The sequence below is a fragment of the Abramis brama genome (assembly GCF_963993115.1).
Source record: "Abramis brama genome assembly, chromosome: 15".
NCBI lineage: Eukaryota > Metazoa > Chordata > Actinopteri > Cypriniformes > Leuciscidae > Abramis > Abramis brama.
In genome coordinates this window covers 38,945,431-38,970,430 of record NC_139977.1, presented here as the reverse complement: position 1 = coordinate 38,970,430, position 25,000 = coordinate 38,945,431, and the positions used below count along the sequence as shown (strand labels likewise).

Sequence of the window (25,000 nt, the reverse complement as noted above, 5' to 3'; positions counted from 1 at the left end):
ATAAATATCAATATCTGCCAATAATATGTCTTAGTAAGATGATATTTAATGCTTAGTTTTATTATCAAAGCTCTGTAGTTTTAAACATATAATGCAATGATGATTGAGAGAGGAACAAACAAACCTTCCTCAAAAGCCTGATGATCATATTTGATACTCATGATTCTTATAATAAATGATGATTGATAATCAAGTTAACCTGCTTCAGTGAAGTTTAAATATTACTAACAATATCAGATTCTTGCGTTTACTTGATAAAATCAGTGCAGATTTGACAGCAGAAAGACACAAGAAGCTCGAGCTGAAGTTTGTACAGTTACACTGAAAGACTTTTACTTGATGAGTGTAAATGATCAGAGACCGAAGGACTGACGGAGATCCACAGGTTTATCACAGACCTGTCAACACTCACGCTTTCCCCGGGAGTCTCCCGTATTTCACACCCATCTCCCGCCCCCCTCCCGTTTGGTTATTTCTCCCGTGAAACTCCCGTAATTTGTATGTCCCAAACGTTGTTATATGAATAATCACATCAATATAATATTCCAAGGTTGTCCAGTTGCCAGATCTTGTATGAAACCCATCCTACTCGCGCAATCAACTCACCATACACATGCCAACCCATTTGTGAGCTCAACCTGGCAACCCCAGCCCAGCTGTGCCGGCGACGTCTGGCGGGAAGTAGAATAAGCGTTACTGGTAGAAATGGGAAAAGACGTGTTTAGTTAATACTGAACGCAATTAACGCAGCATCCGTTTTTGTCTGTCATCCTTCGGCTGCATGGCGTTACATCACATGATGCGCTTTTATTCTGGCTAATGCTTTTAAACCATTCAAGCCATATCTTACTTGTTTTATAAAACTTTAAAAGCGGAAAGCGCATCACTCATTCCTGGGAATACATCTGACAGCGCAGCCTGACCTTGACGGAAAATAAATATCCTACGCCAAAAGTAGCAGAGAAAGTCTCAGCTGTGCTCAGATCTGTCAGATCTCAGATCTGTGACCCGCACAGTTTCCGTCCGTCCGAGGCTCAAAGGGACAGAGAAAGCCAAAGTAGAATATGCTAAATTTATTAACAAAATAGAACTGTACAGAAAAAAAAACTACATACAAAGGTAACATTGAACAAAGTCATAATCTGTGCACGCTTTCGCAATCGTGGTTTTGTAAATCGTTCTTTCGCAATCGTTGTTTGTAATATTCAGTTCCTTTGAAAAATTGTGCAATGCTGTTCCAGTAGGTGAAGTTACACAACCATACGCTGAGCGATTACATAACAATATTTGTTTGTAATATTCAGATCCAGTAAAAACCTGTTCCGGCTACTGGAGTGCACACAGCTGAAGAGTGATGTTCAGCACAGGGTCAGGGTTAGGGTCAGGGTCAGGGTCAGGGTTAGGGTCAGGGTCAGGGTCAGGGTTAGGGTTAGGGTCAGGGTTAGGGTCAGGGTTAGGGTCAGGGTTAGGGTCAGGGTCAGGGTTAGGGTCAGGGTCAGGGTCAGGGTTAGGTTAGAGTTAGGGTCAGGGTCAGGGTTAGGGTTAGGAGCATCACCTGTTCAGGCAGATCTGAGGCCTATCCCTTATTGTAGAAATCTGTTCTTCTGTATATTGATTTGTTGTGTATCGTTAGGATGAATACAACTGTCTTAACTGAATTGTTCTATGATTTGGCGAAGGGGTGTGTAACGTATAGATGACACCCCCCCACCCCACCCCACCCCCCCCACGGGTTATCATGTTGATCATCGAGAGCCTTGGGAATAGGAGGTTTACAGGGTTAAATCTGTCCTTGTTTCTGTGTGGCTCGATACAAGGGTGTGTGTGTGTGTGTGTGTGTGTCCAGGGCTGTTGTGTTGTGAAATACTCCACCGCAGGGCAGCTGTGGAACATCATCTCTCCGCGGGAGTTCGTGGATTTCTCCTACACCTGTGATTATCAGCGCGGCCTGATGTCCTGCGGTCAGTCTCGCTCTGTGTGTGTGTGTGTGTGTGTGGCCTGATGTCCTGCGGTCAGTCTCGCTCTGTGTGTGTGTGTGTGTGTGTGGCCTGATGTCCTGCGGTCAGTCTCGCTCTGTGTGTGTGTGTGTGTGTGTGTTGCTGATTCCTGACTGTGTGTGTGTGTGTGTGTGTGTGTGTGTGTGTGGCCTGATGTCCTGCGGTCAGTCTCGCTCTGTGTGTGTGTGTGTGTGTGTGTGTTGCTGATTCCTGACTGTGTGTGTGTGTGTGTGTGTGTGTGTTGCTGATTCCTGACCGTGTGTGTGTGTGTGTTGTCCAGGCGTGAGTGTGGATCACCCGGAGCTGACCCCAGGGCTGGTTCGGGGCTTTAATCACGCGTGTGGCTGGTTCTGTGTGCCGACGGAGGATCCCGATCTCAGTTCTCTGACCGGATACATCCAGACGGATCTGAAGGGAATGATCCCGCAGAGCGCTGTGGACTCGGCCATGGCGGCGGGACTGGTGCGGTTCTACCGGGAGCTCACACACGCTCTGGCAGCGGAGCCTCCGTGACACACACACACACACACACACATGACGTAATGCTGTGGATCAGAACTCCTCATGCCCCAAATATAATACACTAAGTGAACACAGCCTGGCCATAGAGAAGGGTCGCCACAGACAGAGCTGTGTGTGTGTGTGTGTGTGTGTGTGTGTGTGAGTGTGAGAGAGAGAGAGAGACTCTGCTCCCAGTGTGACAGGGGACAGGTCGAGACAGAGCTGCACTTCTAACCTCATGCCCCAAATATAATACACTAAGACAAAAACACTTTGCAAACATTTCCCAAATATACCCTGAATTCGAATCCATATCAGACACACAGAAACTCCCATATGCACTGGGAGAAATGCCCAAATGTGAGATAATTGCTGCAAAATATGTCTCCTCATGCCATGAAATGAGGACAACCAGTGGAACCTCAGATGGATAAATTGTACAAATTTTCAAATAATTATTATTTTGATTATTTGATATTTTAGAAAATTGTTTGTTTTTTACATTTGATACTGATTTCTTTTCTTCTTTTTTTTTATTTTTATAAATGTATTCATGCATTTGTTTACTGATTAATTTTATTGATTATTTGTTCATTGCCTATGTAATGGCCAATGCTTTGGCAATACTGTACAAGTCATGCCAATAAAGCTCATTTGAATTTGATTTGAATAACCCTTCTATAAAACAATATACATGGGTGTAAGTGAATAATGAGAGGATTTATGCTGCACGTTTGGACCGTTTTTATACATCTTCTAACCTGAAAAATACAGTTGTTAACACAGAAATGATCCCCAATATTCTTTCTGATCATAAGCTTGTTACAGTTGGGTTTACCTTGTCTAAAAGTGTACATAAGAGCTATTATTGGCATCTGAATACTAAACTCTTAGAAGATAAGTCTTTTTGTGAAGATTTTGAGTGTTTTTGGGAGAAATGGCAAATAGAACAGAGTAATTTTGAAGATATTATTCAGTGGTGGGAGGTTGGCAAAGCCCATATAAGAGATTTCTCTCAAACATATACTGCATACTCCTCTGTACGGTTGAAAAATACATTAAAACAGCTGGAAGCGGAAACTGCTGATATTGAAACAAATATGACTGTTAATGATGATGCAAATTTAAAAGACTTGTGGACTGAAAAGAAAAATGGTTTTAAGTTCAATACTGGATGAAAAAGTTAAAGGGGCTCTTATAAGAAGCCGATATGTACACTTGAAGGACATGGACGCTCCCATGTCTTACTTCTTTAACCTAGAGCGTAAAGTGGGTCAGCAGAAACAAATGATTTTACTGAAGGACAATAATGGACATGTCACATCAGAGCCACTGGAGATGCGAAGAATTGCGGTTGACTTTTATTCTAAATTGTACACTGCTGAAAACATCCCAGGACTGAGACTGAGCTGTTAAGAGATGTACCTGTTTTATCTGAAGAAGAAAAGCTGTCAGAGAATGATATCGCTTTGAGGAAGTCTCTCGAGCTGTGATGGGTCGATCTTCAGGCCGTTGTCCGGGAATGGATGGACTACCAGCTGAGTTTTACAAGACTTTTTGGCCAATTGTAGGTCAGGACTTTTTTAAAGTGTTTCAGAAATGTTGTCATGAAGGAGTTCTTCCGACCAGCTGTCAGAGAGCGGTGTTGTCTTTGCTCCCGGAAAAGGGTGATTTAACTCTCCTGAAGAACTGGAGACCGGTTGCAATCTTGTGTACAGATTATACAATATTTTCGAAGGTTTTAGCAAATAGGTTAAACAAAGTTTTGCATGAAATTGTACATAAAGATCAGTCATATTGTGTTCAAAATCGGTTAATTACAGATAATCTTCATTTAATTAGGGATGTTTTTGATTATGCCAATTGTAATGATCTTGGGTCTTTTGTCTTTAGATCAAGAAAAGGCTTTTGATAGGGTTGATCATGTTTTTTAGTTTGATACCCTTAATGCTTTTGGGAAATGTTTTATTTCAATGATCAAACTTCTTTATACCAAAGCAACATGTATGATTAAAGTGGGGTTAAGCATCCCTATTAATGTAGGAAGAGGAATCAGACAGGGTTGCCCAATTGCAGGACAATTGTACAGTATCGTAATTGAACCATTGCTATGCAAACTGAGAAGGGAACTAATGGGTTTACAGGTTAATACCATGAGTTACTCTATTAAATTATCTGCATATGTTGATGATCTCACAATTATAATCAGAGAGGGAAGTGATATTCAGGTACTCAAAGAGTGTTTAGAGTGTTGTGGTAAAGCCTCGTCCGCTGTAGTCAACTGGAGCAAAAGTGATGCTTTGTGGTGTGGAAGGGTTTCTAAAGGTCCAATACTTCCTGGTGGGTTACAGTGGGGGAGAACAGGGTTTAAGTATTTAGGGGTTTTTATAGGAAGAGAAATTGGGAGGTCCTTGTGGAGAAAGTGTGTGCCCGGTTGTCTCGCTGGAGCTGGTTGCTACCCCAGCTGTCCTACAGGGGGAGGGTTCTGGGTGCTTCTTCATTATGGCACAAAATGATGATACTAGAACCTCCTGAAAAGCTGGTGAAAGAAATCCAGCAGCGGATAGTAGACTTCTTCTGGTCGGGACAGCATTGGCTGAAGGCTGCTATACTTACCAAGGCAAGAAGGAGGCCAGGGGCTGATTGACATCAAATCGAGACTGAAGGCTTTTCGAACCCAGCGAAGAGATTAATCTATGGTGTGGATGTGAGCTGGGCCGAGATCGCAGGTGCTCTCCTGAGAAGAGTAGGAGACATGGGACTAGACCGTCACCGGTTTCTGATGGATCTTAACAAACTGGATTTGTCTGGACTGAGTCTCTTTTACAGATCACTCTTTAAATCATGGGCACTGTTTAAGTTCTCACGGGATGGACGTGACATTCAGAACCTGTGGCTGAATGAAGAGCCGCTTTTCTTTAATCCTGCTCTGGATGTGGAGGTTCTTAAATCAGACACTCGTAGAAAAGCCATGTGGGCAGCAAACGTCTTAAAGATTGGACATTTGCGAGTCAATAAAGAATGGATTAACCCTGAGAATTTAGCGGAAAAATTGAGATTGATAAAAAATGTGCTGACTCAGATAATGGAGACCCGGCCTCAGGATTACAAACTGGCAATGGAAAGTTTTGACAAAGAGGCTGATCGCTGTAGCTTTCCTCAGTTGCTCCTCTGCCAGAGAATGGTACATGGCAAGAGAAAGAAGGTTGTCTTTTAAGACTCATCAGCCGAAGTACTTTTGCAATGCTGATAAGATGGACATATATACTATGTGTGTGAAATCATGGCATCTTAAAGCACTAGAGACTGTTAGCGAGTCCTCCCCCAAAGGCAGCTGGAGGTCCCTGTACGAACCTCCCATTGGGAAGAGGTCTGGAGGATACACGGGATTATAGCTACAGACACACAGCACACCTTGATCCACAGGCTGTCCTTTCTGTGGGGAACAGGAGACAGTTTTTCATTTGTTTTTAAAGTGCAAAAGACTTCAACCAGTTTCTTGTATTTTAGAAGAGTGGTCTCATAAATTAGGAGAAATCTTTACACCAGTTTTTTTTATTTATGGTCCAAAATACAGTAGAAGAAAGAGGGAAGTGCATGTGTTAATTAATTTTATTTTTGGAAAAGCTAAACTGGCAATTTGGCTATCAAGAAAATATCGTTTGAGCGGGGCTGGGTCAGATGACACTGTGTCCATTTTAAAAGGACTAGTAAAATCTCGCGTTAAAATGGAGTTCACATCATAACCTGGTGAATAACATGGAGAAGTTTAAACACCGATGGGCTGTGAATCAGTGTATTCGTGATATTGATAGTGATGACTGTTTGGAATTTTATTTATTTCTCTTTATTTATTTACTTATTTATTTATTTTAGATGCATTTTGAATTTTTTCTTTGTCCTGGAAAAATAATGTAAAACTGCATTTTTTTAAATTTTGGTAAATAAATGTTTTTTTGAGCCTCGCTGCCTCTCTCTCTCTCTCTCTCTCTCTCTCTCTCTCTCTCTGCCTCTCTCTCTCTCTCTCTCTCTCTCTGCCTCTCTCTCTCTCTCGCTGCCTCTCTCTCTCTCTCTCTGCCTCTCTCTCTCTCTCTGCCTCTCTCTCTCTCTCTCTCTGCCTCTCTCTCTCTCTCTCTCTCTCTCTGCCTCTCTCTCTCTCTCTCTGCCTCTCTCTCTCTCTCTCGCTGCCTCTCTCTCTCTCTCTCTGCCTCTCTCTCTCTCTCTGCCTCTCTCTCTCTCTCTCTCTGCCTCTCTCTCTCTCTCTCTCTCTCTCTGCCTCTCTCTCTCTCTCTCTCTGCCTCTCTCTCTCTCTCTCTCTCTCTCTGCCTCTCTCTCTCTCTCTCTCTGCCTCTCTCTCTCTCTCTCTCTCTCTCTGCCTCTCTGCCTCTCTCTCTCTCTCTCTCTCTCTCTCTCTCTCTCTGCCTCTCTCTCTCTCTCTCGCTGCCTCTCTCTCTCTCTGCCTCTCTCTCTCTGCCTCTCTCTCTCTCTCTCTCGCTGCCTCTCTCTCTCTCTCTCTGCCTCTCTCTCGCTGCCTCTCTCTCTCTCTCTCGCTGCCTCTCTCTCTCTCTGCCTCTCTCTCTCTCTGCCTCTCTCTCTCTCTCTCTCTCTCTCTCTCTGCATGCTGGGAGTTTTTGGGGTGAGAGTGGCATTGAGTGAGAACTGAGCTGCAAAACTTTTTTCTTTTCTTTTTTTTTTTTTTTTCTTTTTCTCTTTTTCTTTTTCTTTTTTCCTTGTCTTTTTTTCTCTTTTTTTTTTTCCCCCTCTTTTGCATGTTCTGACAGTTTTTTTTGTTGTTGATAGTAAGTGATTAATTTTTGAGCGCAACTAAGTTGCGCGATAGGATGGCGTCTCCAGAGACGCCATCTCTATCTTTGCAGCATGGTGTGCGGTGTGTACCTGATGACGGTGTTATGGTAGAGGATGTTCTCGTGGCAGTGGGAGATGAGGTAGGGTTTGAAAGTATTATTTATGCCTCCCGAATGAACAAAGCGGTTGTTGTATTTGTAAAAGAGAAAAACACTGCTTGTAGGTTGATTGAAAACGGTATTGTAATACGTGATAATCTTGTACAGGTTACTCCGCTTCATGCTCCTTCTAGTAAAATCATTATTTCAAATATTCCGCCCTTCATTTCTAATGAGGCGTTGGAACGCGAATTAGTGAGATTCGGTAAGTTTGCTAGTGAGTTCAGAACGATCTCTTTAGGTTGTAAACATCCGTCTTTAAAACATGTTCAGTCTTTAAGAAGACAAGTGTATATGTTTTTGGACTCTCCAGAAAATACTTTGGATGTTTCTTTCCGTGTAAAGCATGAAGGGAGATCTTACATGGTTTATGCAACTACTGGCAACTTGCGATGTTTTGATTGTGGTGACACAGGGCATAAGCGGATTGCGTGTCCACGCAAAGAGCATGGAGGAGCGAAACAAATAGTTTCAGAAGGGGAGGTTGATGCTGTGATCATTTCAGTTGACAATGGAATCGCAGGTCCTTCTGGGTTACAGGCAGATACTGGTACAGTAGCACGCGTCATCTCCGAGACAGTGTCTGTGGTGCCGATACAGTCAGCTGAGTGCAGCGCTAGTGACGTCACTCGTAGCGGGGATGCAGAGAACCCCATAGCTGGAACTAGCGTTATTGTACCAGGTAACAGCGACGTTGAGCAAAGTAACTGTAATGGTGAGGAAGCTGATGAAATTAATTCGAGTGGGTTATTAACTTGTACAGGCAATGATAACATTGATGCCATGTCTGATGAGACAGATTCAATTGACATTGAGGGTTCACAGGGAGATCTTCAAAAGGAAATCTCCTTATATACCCTTGAGGAAATAAATCATTTCTTGGATGATACTTTTGGTAAACAGGTGAATGTTAAAGATTTTTTCCCAGACATTGAGAAGTTTGTTAGGTCTGTTACAGTTCTTCAAAAAGCAGTTGGTTTCGATATTTTGAGTGAAAAGAAGCGTTTTCGACTAAAAAAGCATCTTACAGCGATAAGAAAATGTAGGAAAGAAAAAAAAAAGTTCTTAAAATGATCAGAAATGCATCACATGGGTTTCCTCTCTTTCTTTATTTTTCTGTTGTGTCTGTCTTTCCTCCTCTTAAATACATGTATGGATAATTTGAGGGTGGGCTCCATTAATGTTAATGGTGGGAGGGATAGACATAAACGTGATTTGTTATTAGAAAGCATACAGCTAAAAAGACTAAATGTTGTATTGCTTCAGGAAACTCATAGTGATGTAAATAATGAAGCCGATTGGAAAATGTGCTGGAAGGGGCAACAGATACTTAGTCATGGGACAAATTTTAGTGCAGGTGTGGCGATTCTTTTTTCTCCAGAAACTAGAGTTAATATTTTAAGCTCTGAAGAAGTTATGAAAGGTCGTCTTGTCTTAGTGAAGGCTGAAATTGAAGGTTTTCTTTTTTGTTTCATAAATGTGTATGTACCGAATGTGGGACATGAGAGAATTGCTTTTTTTAAGATTTTAAGTGGAATATTGAAAAAGTGTCACAATAATGACAATGTGATAGTTGGGGGAGACTGGAATTGCACAGAAAATTTTACCATTGATCGAACTTCTGAGGAACCTCATATGCAATCTTCCTTTTACTTGTCTAAAATAGTAAAAGAAGCTGAATTATTAGATATGTGGAGGATTAAACATAATACTGCCAGACAATATACTTGGGTAAAAGTATCTGATGATAGAGTGAGTGCTGCCCGTCTGGACAGAATTTATATATCTAAATGTTCTAGTAATCGGGTTGTTGAGTGTTCAATTTTTCCAGTGGGGTTTTCAGATCATCATATGGTTTTAATGTCATTGGTGTTATCAAAGTCTTCAAGGAAATCTTCATATTGGCATTTTAATGCCAAATTATTACAAGATGTTAACTTCTGTAAATATTTTGAAGGTTTCTGGGAATGTTGGAAAAAAACAAAACATACTTTTGAAAGTCTAAGACAATGGTGGGAAATTGGAAAAACACAAATACAAATGTTTTGTCAGCAATATACAGTTAATTCCACAAATATGATAAAGAAAGCTATTCAAACTCTTGAACGATCTATAGATTCAATAGAGAAAGATTTGATGGATAGACATGATCCTGGTTTGTCTTACTGTTTACAACAAAAAAAGAGTGAGTTGGGGTCCTTTTTAAATGAAAGGGTGAAAGGAGCCCTGGTGAGGTCTCGGTTTATTGCAGTAAATGAGATGGATGCCCCAAGTGCATATTTTTTTAACTTGGAACGTTCAGTAGCACAGCACAAACAAATGGCTTGTCTCCGTCTGCCCGATGGAAGGGTCACCACTAACATTGCAGAAATGCGTCATCATGCAGTGGACTTTTATTCCTGTTTATATACTGCAGAACATTGTGACTTGGACTGTGCTGAACAGCTATTTCAAGGCCTTCCTAAATTGGACTCTGATTCTAAGACTGCCTTGGACTCTTTTTTAACGTTTGAGGAACTTTCATCTGCTGCCACACAGCTCAGCACGGGGCGTTCCCCTGGTGTTGATGGGTTGACATCAGAGTTCTATAAACACTTTTGGGACCTTCTTGGTGTTGATCTCTATGAGGTTTTCTGTGAATGTTTTAAAGATGGATTTTTGCCTGTCACATGTCGCCGTGCTGTTCTTTCTTTGCTTCCTAAAAAGGGAGATCTGTCCTTGTTAAAGAACTGGAGGCCTGTTGCCTTATTGACCACGGAATATAAGATCTTGTCAAAATGTCTTGCCAATAGGTTAAAGAAATACGTACACACTATAGTGCATAAAGATCAGACATATTGCATACCAAATAGGTCAATAATGGATAATTTGTTTTTAGTAAGAGACATTTTAGACATTTGTAAAACATTTAATTTAGGAGTTGGATTAGTTGCCCTAGATCAGGAAAAAGCTTTTGATCGGGTAGATCACAGTTATTTATTCAACTTACTTAAAGTTTTTGGGTTTGGGGAAGGTTTTTTAAATTGGATACAACTCTTGTATGCTGGCGCTTCGTGTATGGTCAAAGTTGGGGGCGGTTTGAGTAAACCAATTTCTGTTCAAAGAGGAATACGACAAGGCTGTCCGTTGTCTGGTTTGTTGTACAGTATTGCTATTGAACCTCTACTTTTTAATTTAAGAAAGACTTTATGTGGGTTTTTAATACCAAATGTGATTCCGAATACAAATGTCTCTATAACTGCTTATGCTGATGATGTGACTGTGTTGGTTAGCAGTGGGCAAGATATTACTGCTTTGTCTGAAGTCCTTCATTTATATGAGAAGGCTTCATCAGAAAAGGTAAATTGGGACAAAAGTGAGGCTTTTTGGGCAGGTAAAGATCCTCTACAATGTTTGCCATCACTGCCAGGAAAGCTTAATTGGGGCAAAGCAGGTTTAAAAATATTGGGAGTTCATTTTGGTTCAAATGACTTTCAGAGGTTTAATTGGGAGGGTGTTATGGAGAAAGTATGCACCCGATTGTCTCGCTGGACCTGGCTGCTACCCAAACTATCCTACAGGGGGAGAGTCTTGATTGTCAATAACTTGGTTGCTTCCACATTGTGGCACAGATTTAATGTGTTACAACCACCGGCTGGACTAGTGCAAGAGGTACAAAGAAAGTTGGTTAACTTTTTCTGGTCCGGACAACATTGGGTACGTTCCTCTGTACTTTTTCTTCCGATACAAGAAGGAGGCCACAGTTTGGTGGATATCAGATCCAGGCTAATGACTTTTCGTTTACAAGCTGCCCAGAGACTATTATATAACAATGACAGTGCATGGTTTGACACCGCAGTGGCACTGTTGAGAAGAGCTGGTGGAATGGGACTTGATAAGCATTTGTTTCTGATGAAGCTAGAAGAGACTGAGCTTACAGATCTGACTCCTTTCTATAAATCTGTTCTGGAAGCCTGGAAAGTTTTTGCACTTTCAAGACCACCTGAAGTACCTGCGGGGATGTGGCTGTTGGAGGAGCCATTGTTTCTTAACTCTTTCCTGCCTTCAAGACTTTTATCCTCAGCCTTTCTGTGTGCACGTCTACTGTCTGCTGGGTGCACAAAGCTGGGGCATTTACTACACACCAGTCTGGAAACCTTGGGCAGGAGAGCTGGAGTTAAGTCAACAAGAGTATTACAAAAGCTCACCACAGAGGTGATTGGAGAGCTGGACTTTAACTATCGCTCTTTCCTGGACAATCCAGCTATAAAAGATGAATGGAGAAGTGGATGTGAGTACTGTTTCCCCTCTCTGACTGTAAGTGCTGCGGTGGGGGACTGGCAAGAAGAGAGGAAAGGTCTACTGTCATTCAGAACTCCACAAATGGATGGATTTGAGGCAGTGGGAAAGAAAGCCCTTTATGTCACCTGTGTAAAGGTGTCTAATTTACATTCTTTGACTGGGGTTTTTTCGACGAAATGGACAGAGGTTTTTGGCACTGACTCTTCCCCTAAAGGTAGTTGGCGTATCCTGTACAAACGTCCGATTGACCAGCGGACTGGTGACCTCCAGTGGAGGATTGTACATGGATGTATAGCTACAAACAGACATGTGGTGCATCTTGATCCTTGTGTTAGTGTGGGTTGTCCTTTTTGTGTAGAGGCTGAATCTGTCTTTCATTTGTTCATGCAGTGTACAAGGTTGATGGATTTGTTTTCTTTGTTAACAGAGTGGGTTACATCTTTGGGTGAAATTTTTTCTTTTCAGTTGTTCATTTTTGGTCCAAAGTACACCGTTGAGCAAAAGGATGTTTTGGTTTTACTTAATTTCCTTTTTGGTAATGCAAAATTAGCCATCTGGAAAACTAGAAAAAATAAGATATTAGGACAAGGTGCAGTAAATCCAATTTTCATGTTTTTGGGCCTAGTGGGTTCTCGTCTCAGAGTGGAATATGCGTACTATAAATTGGTTGGGCGTTTAGAGCGTTTTATGGAAATTTGGGGGATAAATCATGTCTTGTGTACAGTTTATGAAGATGAATTGGTGTTGAAGTTTTAATGTTTATTTATTTATTTGTTGTGATGATGAGTGATTGTTATCATCATCATCATAATATTGTGCTGAACAAACATGTTTGTTTATAATTGTTGTTAAAATAAAAGTGTCTTAATCCTCTCTCTCTCTCTCTCGCTGCCTCTCTCTCTCTCTCTCTCTCTCTCTCTGCCTCTCTCTCTCTCTCTCTCTCTCTCTCTGCCTCTCTCTCTCTACACGAGTGCGGATGAGAACCCGTGACCTCTGACCCGCCAGAGTTCTTCCACATGCCCCCACTATTCCCCGTAAAATACACAAGCAACCTTCGCGGATCTGTGCATTTATTCACGTGATAATTCTCGGCATTATTCTCGAACATCGTATGTTATTTCGATGATTCTTACTGTACACATATATTGTATATATACCTGATTTACTTTGCATCTCTCATTTATTTATACAGCGCTTTTACAACACTGATAGTTTCAAAGCAGCTTTACAGAGATAACAGGAGAATAATGCAACAAAGTTTGTTTCCAGGAGAAAATAGCGTCTCAGTCCAGCTTAAGTCAGTTCAGTGATGCTTCATTGCTGTTGTAAAAAAGTTATTAATTTAGTTAAATTATATATACAGCCGCTCTGGAGTAAACCGTGATGTCATCGTCAGCTCAGCTCTCATATAATGGTGTCAGTGCAGGAGATCAACAATAGTGTAGAGTTGAGTCAGAGTCCGCTAGGTGGCGCTGTGTAGATGAGGCACGAGTGCAGAGGCTGAAGTCTACGGGCAGGGAAATGCTCTTTTATCAGCTGTAGTGACCTCTCTGTGACCTCTCTGTGTGAAAGGGTTAAATTAAGATAATAGGGTTTGGCTTTTCAGGAGACGTTTTTATCCAAAGTAACTTACAAATGAGAAAATCAAAAATCACCCCTGGCTCTATCCAAGAGGCGGAAACACGAAAACACTGCAGAACACGGTTCGGGAGATGTTCGGATGGATTCTGCTAAAGGGTTTCAGTGAACGCCAGAAACCTGTGTATTTTAGGCGCTGCATTTTAACCAGTTTCTGTCATTTTAAACGGTCCTAAAGCGAAACGAACTTCAACGGGGAAAATAGACTGCATAATAATACATGACATTCAAATTGTTTTAATTAAACAAAAAAATAGATAAAATTATGTTTTATTTAACACATAGAAATGTTTATTTCTGATTTATACAATTTATATTGTTAATAAAAAACTTGTTAAGATTTTTTTATTTTCCAACTTCAATGTCCGTTTCAACCGAGATGACGTTGAGGCACAAACCCCGCCCACTGACGCAGCTGCTTCTGTGCGTGCGCGCACTCGCGGCGGAACGAGTGATCGCAGTGGAAGTTCGTGCAAATCGATGAGTGTGTTTCTGAATCCCGATCCGTGAACGAGGTTCGGTTCTTCGGATTCTGATGCGCTCCGTGGGCGTGAACATGAGAGTCTGACAGCCGTTAACGGGACACACGCGCTCGGGTTCGGTTTGATCCGGGGATGCGGTTCGGTTCAGCTCGGCTCGGGTCGGGTCTCCATGACAACAGAATCAGCGGAGTGAGTAACTAACTTTAGTAAATAAACACAAAAACTTTTATCTTGACAGAGATATTAATAAACGACCAAGCCGTCGTTGGGGAGCTTGAAGCTTTGGACAGTTGTTTTGTTTGCGGGTTCTGATTACTGGTGTTTTGTTGTGGTTCTGTGCGCGCGCGCGTCCTTTAAGATCCACTGCCGGGAAAATCCAGTTTCTGTTTCGCTTTGAATCCGGAGGGTTTTTCCGCTCATCCTCATGTTCCCACACACACACACACACACACACACACACACACACACACACACTGACACAGCGTGCTCGGTTCGGGTGTTCCCACACACACACACACACTGACACACTGACACAGCGTGCTCGGTTCGGGTGTTCCCACACACACACACACACACACACACACTGACACAGCGTGCTCGGTTCGGGTGTTCACACACACACACACACACACACACACACACACACACACACACAGTGAGTGCTGAGAGTTGGTTCGGGTGTTCCCACACACACACACACACACACACACACACACACACACACAGTGAGTGCTGAGAGTTGGTTTGGGTGTTCACACACACACACACACACACACACACACACACACACACACACACAGTGAGTGCTGAGAGTTGGTTCGGGTGTTCACACACACACACACACACACACACAGCGTGCTCGGTTCGGGTGTTCACACACACACACACACACACACACAAAACACACGGTTCGGGTGTTCTCACACACACACACACACACACACACACACTGACACACACACACTGACACAGCGTGCTCGTTTCGGGTGTTCACACACACACACACACACGGTTCGGGTGTTCACACACACACTGACACACACACACTGACACAGCGTGCTCGGTTCGGGTGTTCACACACACACACACACACACACACACACACACGGTTCGGGTGTTCTCTCACACACACACACACACACACACACACACACACGGTTCGGGTGTTCACACACACACACACACACACACACACACACACACTGACACAGCGTGCTCGGTTCGGGTGTTCACACACACACACACACACACACACACACGGTTCGGGTGTTCTCACACACACACACACACACACACACACACACACACACGGTTCGGGTGTTCACACACACACACACACACACACACACACACGGTTCGGGTGTTCACACACACACACACACACACACACACACACACACGGTTCGGGTGTTCACACACACACACACACACACACACTGACACACACACACTGACACAGCGTGCTCGGTTCGGGTGTTCACACACACACACACACACACACACACACACACGGTTCGGGTGTTCTCTCACACACACACACACACACACACACACACTGACACACACACACACTGACACAGCGTGCTCGGTTCGGGTGTTCACACACACACACACACACACACACGGTTCGGGTGTTCTCTCACACACACACACACACACGGTTCGGGTGTTCTCTCACACACACACACACACACACACACACACTGACACACACACACACTGACACAGCGTGCTCGGTTCGGGTGTTCACACACACACACACACACACACACACACACACGGTTCGGGTGTTCACACTGAAAGCTCGATTCCTCCATGAAATAAAAGAGCATTTTCTCGTAACTGCTTCAGGAACGTCAGAGATGGCCAAGAGTCCAGCGAGTCACACCAGGAGACAGTCTGTGGTTATAGTTATTAACATAACTCCAGAAACTGGAGAATACTTTGACTAAGTATGAACACTTTTCTTTTGGGCCTCTTTGGAAGAAGAAATGTACATTATATGATGTTGTTAAGGTTGTTGTTAAGTTAGTAATTATATAAATTCTTGTCTCTAATGAAAATGTAGATTATCTGGTAATAATAAGGGGCCGGAATACGGTAAGCGTGAAAGAGTTAATGGGTTTTTGTTTATGCCACATGATCATGGTGGGGAATCATGGGATTATGGTAAGGATTACGGTAGGGATTACGGTAGGGATTACGGTAAGGATTACGGTGGGATTACGGTAGGGATTACGGTAGGGATTACGGTAGGGATTACGGTGGGATTACAGTAAGGATTACGGTAGGGATTACGGTAAGGATTACGGTGGGATTACGGTAGGGATTACGGGATTACGGTAAGGATTACGGTAGGGATTACGGTAGGGATGCACGATATGGAAATTTTGGCCGATACCGATAATTCTTTATATTTGAAAGCTGATATATTGGCAGATAAATCTAAATCCAGATTGTATTGAGAGCCTGATTACAAAAAGTATCATCATGTCAAACACACATTATAATGTTCTCGTGATGATTTCCTGAAGCCGATAAGACAGACTTGTGTTGCACTGAACCATATTTCCTTTTTTTGAAGTCAGACATTATTGATCGGCTGTAATATATCGGCCACATTTTCTCGTCAGGCCGAGAACGATAACATAAAGACTGACTGTGGATCAGCTGATGTGCCGATATCGTGCATCCCTGAATTATGTGAATATTGTTCTTCTGTTCTCCGACTGAAGGAGCGAGCGGGAATATCAGGATATTCTGGAGGAAACCAATCAAGAGCCTCACCGATATACTGTCTCTGCGTCACTAACGTGTGTTCTGCTCTCGTGAAGTGTGTGTTCTGCTCTCACTAACGCGTGAAGTGTGTGTTCTGCTCTTCAGCTCATCGACTTTCATTCGCCAGTTAAAATGTCAGAAGCTTCTTTATTTTTATCCGGTGGCAGAAACGAGTTTCCATCGTTATCATCTCAGTCCTTCAGTGCAGCGACACTATATCTGAGTGAGCAGCTGTGTGTGCGCGCCAGATAACACACACACACACACACACACACTCTAACACACACACACACACACTCTAACACACACACACACACACTCTAACACACACACACACACACACTCTGACACACACACAAGACAAGCACTTTTATGTTGTTGTTCTGCTAAGTCAGTGGCTCGTCTCCGCACCAGTACACACACTCTAACACACACACACTCTAACACACACACACACTAACACACACACACACTCTCACACACACACTCTCACACACACACTCTCACACACACACACTCTCTCACACACACACACTCTCACACACACTGCTGAGCGTCTCCTCCAGATCCTCAGATGAGAGGGTCACATGGATCATCGTGACATCATGAGATTTGAGGAACAGGGTTATTTCAGTGATGAAGGATGTGGTCATGATGTTTGGTGTGTGTGTCATGTTTGGTGTGTGTCATGTTTTATGCGGGTTTTCTGCTGTTTTTCCGAGAAACTGATGTTGTAAAGTAAAGACTGGCGTGTCTCCACAGGTGAAACTCTGAAGGTTACCATGGAGACGCGTGTGAGCGGGAAACAGTGTAGCGCCGCCCTGCTGGTTCACCTGTACTGGTGCAGAGACGAGCCACTGACTTACCCAGCAGGAGAATACACAGCTGAGGAGATCTGCATCAGCTCAGCCCAGGAGTGTGGTGAGTGTGTGTGTGTGTGTGTGTGTGTGTGTGTGTGTGTGTGTGTGTGTGTACTGGTGCAGAGACGAGCCACTGACTTACCCAGCAGGAGAATACACAGCTGAGGAGATCTGCATCAGCTCAGCCCAGGAGTGTGGTGAGTGTGTGTGTGTGTGTGTGTGTGTGTGTGTGTGTGTGTGTGTGTGTGTGTGTACTGGTGCAGAGACGAGCCACTGACTTATCCAGCAGGAGAATACACAGCTGAGGAGATCTGCATCAGCTCAGCCCAGGAGTGTGGTGAGTGTGTGTGTGTGTGTGTGTGTGTGTGTGTGTGTGTGTGTGTGTACTGGTGCAGAGACGAGCCACTGACTTACCCAGCAGGAGAATACACAGCTGAGGAGATCTGCATCAGCTCAGCCCAGGAGTGTGGTGAGTGTGTGTGTGTGTGTGTGTGTGTGTGTGTGTGTGTGTGTGTGTGTGTGTGTACTGGTGCAGAGACGAGCCACTGACTTATCCAGCAGGAGAATACACAGCTGAGGAGATCTGCATCAGCTCAGCCCAGGAGTGTGGTGAGTGTGTGTGTGTGTGTGTGTGTGTGTGTACTGGTGCAGAGACGAGCCACTGACTTACCCAGCAGGAGAATACACAGCTGAGGAGATCTGCATCAGCTCAGCCCAGGAGTGTGGTGTGTGTGTGTGTGTGTGTGTGTGTGTGTGTGTGTGTGTGTGTACTGGTGCAGAGACGAGCCACTGACTTACCCAGCAGGAGAATACACAGCTGAGGAGATCTGCATCAGCTCAGCCCAGGAGTGTGGTGTGTGTGTGTGTGTGTGTGTGTGTGTGTGTGTGTGTGCTAGGGATGTAAACGGTTAATCGATTATCGATTAATTGTCGACAAGAATTTATTCGATTAAATTAAATTAATTGTCGGCTAATTGAACATGGCGAACGTGACACGAGATTCTGGCGGCGGCGAGAGACCCGACACTAACCTGAGGCGGTCAGAGCGGAGTGTGGGAGCCAGGCGCGGATTTATGGCACGTGCCCAGCCAGATTGACCGGTGGCCCACCCAATCAGATTAATAAAAACAATTTACATTTTTAATTTTAATAATAATAATAATAATAATGAATTAATAATAATTTCATTTTAATAGTTTCCTGAGGACATTTATGTACAATAGCTACGAAAAATAGCTACAAAATAAAAATATTATGTCGGCATATCACGTGCCAGTCCAGTGATGCCATCACGCATCACCGCTCTCTGTGGTCTACATGCGGCTCGCGTGACAGACAGATGGACTTCAGGGTTAGAGCAGCCGGGAGGGCTGACTGACATGAGCACAAGTTAAACTCACTACCTAAGTACCGATCTGCTATAGTTGGCATATTTATCAGGCGTGTTACATAGGCGTAACTTGCGGGTGGGACATGTCCCCACCACTTTTTAAAACATCTCGCGGCACGAATGTACTAATTCTACAAATAATTAAACATCTCCAGTTAACCAGCAGAGCATTCATTTCGTTCGTTTGTTAAATAAGAGACGATCTAGGGCTGAAATGTGTTTTTTAACTCAAGTGATGAAAGTGCTCGTTGCCGCTGCGATCAGTGGCGCGATACAGGGTTCTCTCGTGTGGCTCGCGCACACGCCGCACTGTCTTCACTCGGACGCGCGCTTCAATCCGTTGCGGATACTCTGTCTTCGTTCTGGTGAAATCACACATCATAATGCACACGTGTCCCTGCTTGATATACAACCACTGATGAACATAATCGGTTCTGATGAGAGAAAAACTATACTGGTGCGGATTAGATCCCAGAACCTCTGACACTGTTGGCGAAAGTTCTACCACTGGACCATTAAAGGTGTACGTTGTTCGAATAGGCGAATCTGTGTATTTTAGTCACACAAAAATTGTCAGCACTGACAACATATATTAGGCTACATCTCATTAAACGACAACTTAAACCCCATGTAGCCTACTATTTAAATCGATTGCTGGACATCGTAATGTTATTGTACAATGTACATATATCTAATTTAGCAAAGTTACGCCACTGGGCGTGTATATAAGCTTAAAAAACGAGGCCCCCCCATATATTCACCAGGCCCACCTATTAATGACATTCTGTGTCCGCCACTGGTGGGAGCATTTCAGATTTGAGGCGAAGGAGGACGAAAAGTGCCACCATTGCGCATAAGCTTCAGTTATTGTGTGTGAGAGAGATCTCAGGACTGGCTTTAAATATTGGCTATAACCCTGGGTCCGAAATGTTGTTGTGTACAATATGTTGTGTCAACGTTTGTCCACATTCCTCTCCTACGACGACACAACGTTTCGTCGGGTCATCCGTCCCTTTGCAGACGCGCGTCAGGGTTTCTCTCGTCATTAAACCGCGGAGGCGTCGCCTAATGCCTCAGAAACTCCGCCTGTTTACATGAGTCGCATCGGCACATATCCGATTTATTTCCACATATGAATGAGGCCTGAAACCGATCTCGATATATATCCGAATGCATGCGTTTTTTTCCTGTTTACACTGTCGTCGAACACATCGGATCTGCGTCACATGTGAGCAAAAAATCGGAATTTGGTCACATTTCACTGACAGTGTAAACGAGGGACGGCCTCTAATGTACTGCCAGCTTCCTCAGGGGTGATTTAAGTTCTTCAGCTCTATATTTGAAGTTTCCAGGTCTAGTAATCTTACCTTTCTCAGACCAAGGGGGATTATCAGTGCTGCTGCTGCTAATGTTTCAAGTTTTTCATTCGAGTAGTTTACCAGATAGATTATTATATGTAGGCTTAATATTGTGGGCTAAGCCTAACCATGTAGATTTTTATTTAAAATTTATTTTATGTTGCTTAATGTTTCACATGCAACAATTGAGCCAGTGCACAATGAGAGTGAGTGAGTGTGTGTGTGAGAGTGAGTGTGTGTGTGTGTGTGAGTGTGTGTGAGAGAGATTGTGTGAGTGTGAGTGAGTGTGTGTGTGAGAGTGTATGTGAGAGAAACCTCTGGTCATCAGGATGCTGGTCACTGAACAACCGTAAACGTGAGTGAAAGTTTTAAATGCATCATCAGATCATGTGACCGGGAGAGTGTGTCTTCTTGTGTGTGTGTGTGTGTGTGTGTGTGTGTGTGAGATGCATTATCAGATCATGTGACCGGGAGAGTGTGTCTTCTTGTGTGTGTGTGTGTGTGTGTGTGTGTGAGATGCATTATCAGATCATGTGACCGGGAGAGTGTGTCTTCTCGTGTGTGTGTGTGTGTGTGTGTGAGATGCATTATCAGATCATGTGACCAGGAGAGTGTGTCTTCTCGTGTGTGTGTGTGTGTGTGTGTGTGTGTGTGTGTGTGTGAGATGCATTATCAGATCATGTGACCGGGAGAGTGTGTCTTCTCGTGTGTGTGTGTGTGTGTGAGATGCATTATCAGATCATGTGACCGGGAGAGTGTGTCTTCTTGTGTGTGTGTGTGTGTGTGTGAGATGCATTATCAGATCATGTGACCGGGAGAGTGTGTCTTCTTGTGTGTGTGTGTGTGTGTGTGTGTGTGTGAGATGCATTATCAGATCATGTGACCGGGAGAGTGTGTCTTCTCGTGTGTGTGTGTGTGTGTGTGAGATGCATTATCAGATCATGTGACCAGGAGAGTGTGTCTTCTCGTGTGTGTGTGTGTGTGTGTGTGTGTGTGTGTGAGATGCATTATCAGATCATGTGACCGGGAGAGTGTGTCTTCTTGTGTGTGTGTGTGTGTGTGTGAGATGCATTATCAGATCATGTGACCGGGAGAGTGTGTCTTCTTGTGTGTGTGTGTGTGTGTGTGTGTGTGTGTGAGATGCATTATCAGATCATGTGACCGGGAGAGTGTGTCTTCTTGTGTGTGTGTGTGTGTGTGTGTGTGAGATGCATTATCAGATCATGTGACCGGGAGAGTGTGTCTTCTCGTGTGTGTGTGTGTGTGTGTGAGATGCATTATCAGATCATGTGACCGGGAGAGTGTGTCTTCTCGTGTGTGTGTGTGTGTGTGAGATGCATTATCAGATCATGTGACCGGGAGAGTGTGTCTTCTCGTGTGTGTGTGAGATGCATTATCAGATCATGTGACCGGGAGAGTGTGTCTTCTCGTGTGTGTGTGTGAGATGCATTATCAGATCATGTGACCGGGAGAGTGTGTCTTCTTGTGTGTGTGTGTGTGTGTGTGTGAGATGCATTATCAGATCATGTGACCGGGAGAGTGTGTCTTCTTGTGTGTGTGTGTGTGTGTGTGTGCGAGATGCATTATCAGATCATGTGACCGGGAGAGTGTGTCTTCTTGTGTGTGTGTGTGTGTGTGTGTGTGTGTGCGAGATGCATTATCAGATCATGTGACCGGGAGAGTGTGTCTTCTCGTGTGTGTGTGAGATGCATTATCAGATCATGTGACCAGGAGAGTGTGTCTTCTTGTGTGTGTGTGTGTGAGATGCATTATCAGATCATGTGACCGGGAGAGTGTGTCTTCTTGTGTGTGTGTGTGTGTGTGTGTGTGTGAGATGCATTATCAGATCATGTGACCGGGAGAGTGTGTCTTCTTGTGTGTGTGTGTGTGTGTGTGTGTGTGTGTGTGTGTGAGATGCATTATCAGATCATGTGACCGGGAGAGTGTGTCTTCTCGTGTGTGTGTGTGTGTGTGTGTGTGTGTGTGTGTGTGAGTGAGATGCATTATCAGATCATGTGACCGGGAGAGTGTGTCTTCTTGTGTGTGTGTGTGTGTGTGTGTGTGTGTGTGTGTGTGAGATGCATTATCAGATCATGTGACCGGGAGAGTGTGTCTTCTTGTGTGTGTGTGTGTGTGTGTGTGAGATGCATTATCAGATCATGTGACCGGGAGAGTGTGTCTTCTCGTGTGTGTGTGTGTGTGTGTGTGTGTGTGTGTGAGATGCATCATCAGATCATGTGACCGGGAGAGTGTGTCTTCTCGTGTGTGTGTGTGTGTGAGATGCATTATCAGATCATGTGACCGGGAGAGTGTGTCTTCTTGTGTGTGTGTGTGTGTGTGTGTGTGTGTGTGTGTGTGAGATGCATTATCAGATCATGTGACCGGGAGAGTGTGTCTTCTCGTGTGTGTGTGTGTGTGTGTGTGTGTGTGAGATGCATTATCAGATCATGTGACCGGGAGAGTGTGTCTTCTTGTGTGTGTGTGTGTGTGTGTGTGTGTGTGTGTGTGTGTGTGTGAGATGCATTATCAGATCATGTGACCGGGAGAGTGTGTCTTCTCGTGTGTGTGTGTGTGTGTGTGTGTGTGAGATGCATCATCAGATCATGTGACCGGGAGAGTGTGTCTTCTCGTGTGTGTGTGTGAGATGCATCATCAGATCATGTGACCGGGAGAGTGTGTATTCTCGTGTGCGGCTGATGAACATCGCGGCGGATCAGTGTGTGTCTGATGAGAAGACGCACATAAACGACGACAGAAACACATTTGCTGAATAGACCCCTCAGACCTCATGTGACTCCGCCTCAGCTGTGATTGGCTGACCTCACAGCGGCTCACACGAGTGTGTTCCCGAACACCAGCATCGGACGCTAGAGAGCACGACAGCGCTCGACACACACTCGTTCGTGACGGAGAGAAACAGTGACTCACACACTCAGTGTGTGTTCTCCTGAACACATGGGGAGGAAACGCTGCTATATTCGCTAATGTTTTACGCCATATTCCAGTTTCGCGCAGAAGATAAACCGAATGCTATCTTCACGTAATGCTCATGCTAACAGCGGATCTTCACGTAATGCTCATGCTAACAGCGGATCTTCACGTAATGCTCATGCTAACAGCGGGTCTTCACGTAATGCTCATGCTAACAGCGGGTCTTCACGTAATGCTCATGCTAACAGCGGATCTTCACGTAATGCTCATGCTAACAGCGGATCTTCACGTAATGCTCATGCTAACAGCGGGTCTTCACGTAATGCTCATGCTAACAGCGGATCTTCACGTAATGCTCATGCTAACAGCGGGTCTTCACGTAATGCTCATGCTAACAGCGGGTCTTCACGTAATGCTCATGCTAACAGCGGGTCTTCACGTAATGCTCATGCTAACAGCGGGTCTTCACGTAATGCTCATGCTAACAGCGGGTCTTCACGTAATGCTCATGCTAACAGCGGGTCTTCACGTAATGCTCATGCTAACAGCGGATCTTCACGTAATGCTCATGCTAACAGCGGGTCTTCACGTAATGCTCATGCTAAAAGCGGATCTTCACGTAATGCTCATGCTAACAGCGGGTCTTCATGAGAGCGCTTCATGGCGTCACGCGTGAGAAGATCATCAGTGTGTGACAGCTGAGTGTGACTGCATCTTGACAGCGAGATGTTAGCGTGTTCAGAGGGTGAAGGCTTGTTTCTGCAAGACTGAGGCGAGAGTGTGAATGTTGGGTGGTGAACTTCCTGTTCCCACTCTCGCCACTTCCTGTTTACCCATCTGGGTGTTTAGGGTTCCAGTAAGCCTGTGCATGACACTGATCTACGTCCTCTTCACATCAGAAGAAAGAGGAAGCAGCTCCACCCATCTGTCCTCCTCACACACACACACACACACACACACACACACACACACAACACAACACACAACATACACACAACACACACACAGCGAGTGTGTTGGTCAAAGGTCACTGCTGATGTGTGACAGGTCAAAGGTCACTGCTGATGTGTGACAGGGGTCACTGCTGATGTGTGAGAGGTCAAAGGTCACTCGTGCTGATGTGTGTGTGTGTGTGTGTGTGTGTGTGTGTGTTTGTTTGTGTGTGTGTGTGAGACAGGTGTGAGCCCCGCGTACCTCAGTCTGTTCGGGCTCATGAGGGAGCGAGACCGCGTGTGGCTGCCGCCCAATCACGTGCTGAAGCTGGAGCCGTCGGCCAATGAGAGGCTGCTGTTCCGGGTCAGGTGAGCATCCGCTTCAGCGCTGGCGTAGTGTGTGTTCAGCGCTGGCGTAGTGTGTGTCAGCGCTCCGTCTCACTGCTCTCCGCCCGCAGGTTCTACTTCCCGGGATGGACCGGCAGCGGCTCCGGCTCGGCCCGACGGTACGGGGTCACCAAGAGTTCAGAGGCTCCTGTGCTCGATGACATCACCACAGCTTACCTGTTCGCCCAGGTGAGGAGCCTCAGACGCACACACACACACACACACTGAGAACGGCTCGTGTTCCACAGCTGAGGGAGTCAAGTTAATTACCCAATACAACAATTATTATTGTTATAATATAAAATTATATATTGATTTGTTTTTTCTCATTAGTCGAGTCTCCTGCATCTATACAGCGCTCTAACCCTAACCCTAACCCTAACCCTAACCCTAACCCTAACCCTAACTAGAGTTTCAGAGCAGCTGTACAGAGATAGCAGGAGATTACAGTAACAGAGATAGCTGGGCTGTACAGCAGATCTAGGATAGAGTTATCTGGAG

General features: G+C 44.4%; 2 protein-coding genes across 6 annotated transcripts in view; both read left to right on the top strand.

Moving 5' to 3' along the window:
- The window catches only part of stard4 (StAR related lipid transfer domain containing 4), a 4,867-nt gene extending 1,705 nt beyond the window's left edge, over positions 1-3,162 (top strand). For all 3 annotated transcript variants that reach the window (XM_084137100.1, XM_084137099.1, XM_084137101.1), the window contains exons 5-6: positions 1,847-1,961; positions 2,278-3,162. In XM_084137100.1, coding sequence (XP_083993226.1) covers positions 1,847-1,961; positions 2,278-2,510 — 348 coding nt within the window. In that variant the 3' untranslated portion in view covers positions 2,511-3,162. The remainder of the gene's footprint in view (positions 1-1,846; positions 1,962-2,277) is intronic.
- Positions 3,163-7,321: 4,159 nt separating this feature from the next.
- jak2a (Janus kinase 2a) overlaps positions 7,322-25,000 on the top strand; it is a 58,949-nt gene continuing 41,270 nt past the window's right edge. The window contains exons 1-4 of one of the 3 annotated variants that reach the window (XM_084136241.1): positions 7,322-7,444; positions 17,404-17,562; positions 24,358-24,481; positions 24,571-24,688. In XM_084136241.1, the coding sequence (XP_083992367.1) occupies positions 17,424-17,562; positions 24,358-24,481; positions 24,571-24,688 (381 nt within the window). In that variant the 5' untranslated portion in view covers positions 7,322-7,444; positions 17,404-17,423. Of the gene's footprint in view, positions 7,445-13,791; positions 14,053-17,403; positions 17,563-17,867; positions 18,355-24,357; positions 24,482-24,570; positions 24,689-25,000 lie in introns of those variants that run through there. The other 2 variants (XM_084136240.1, XM_084136242.1) reach the window with 2 other exon arrangements.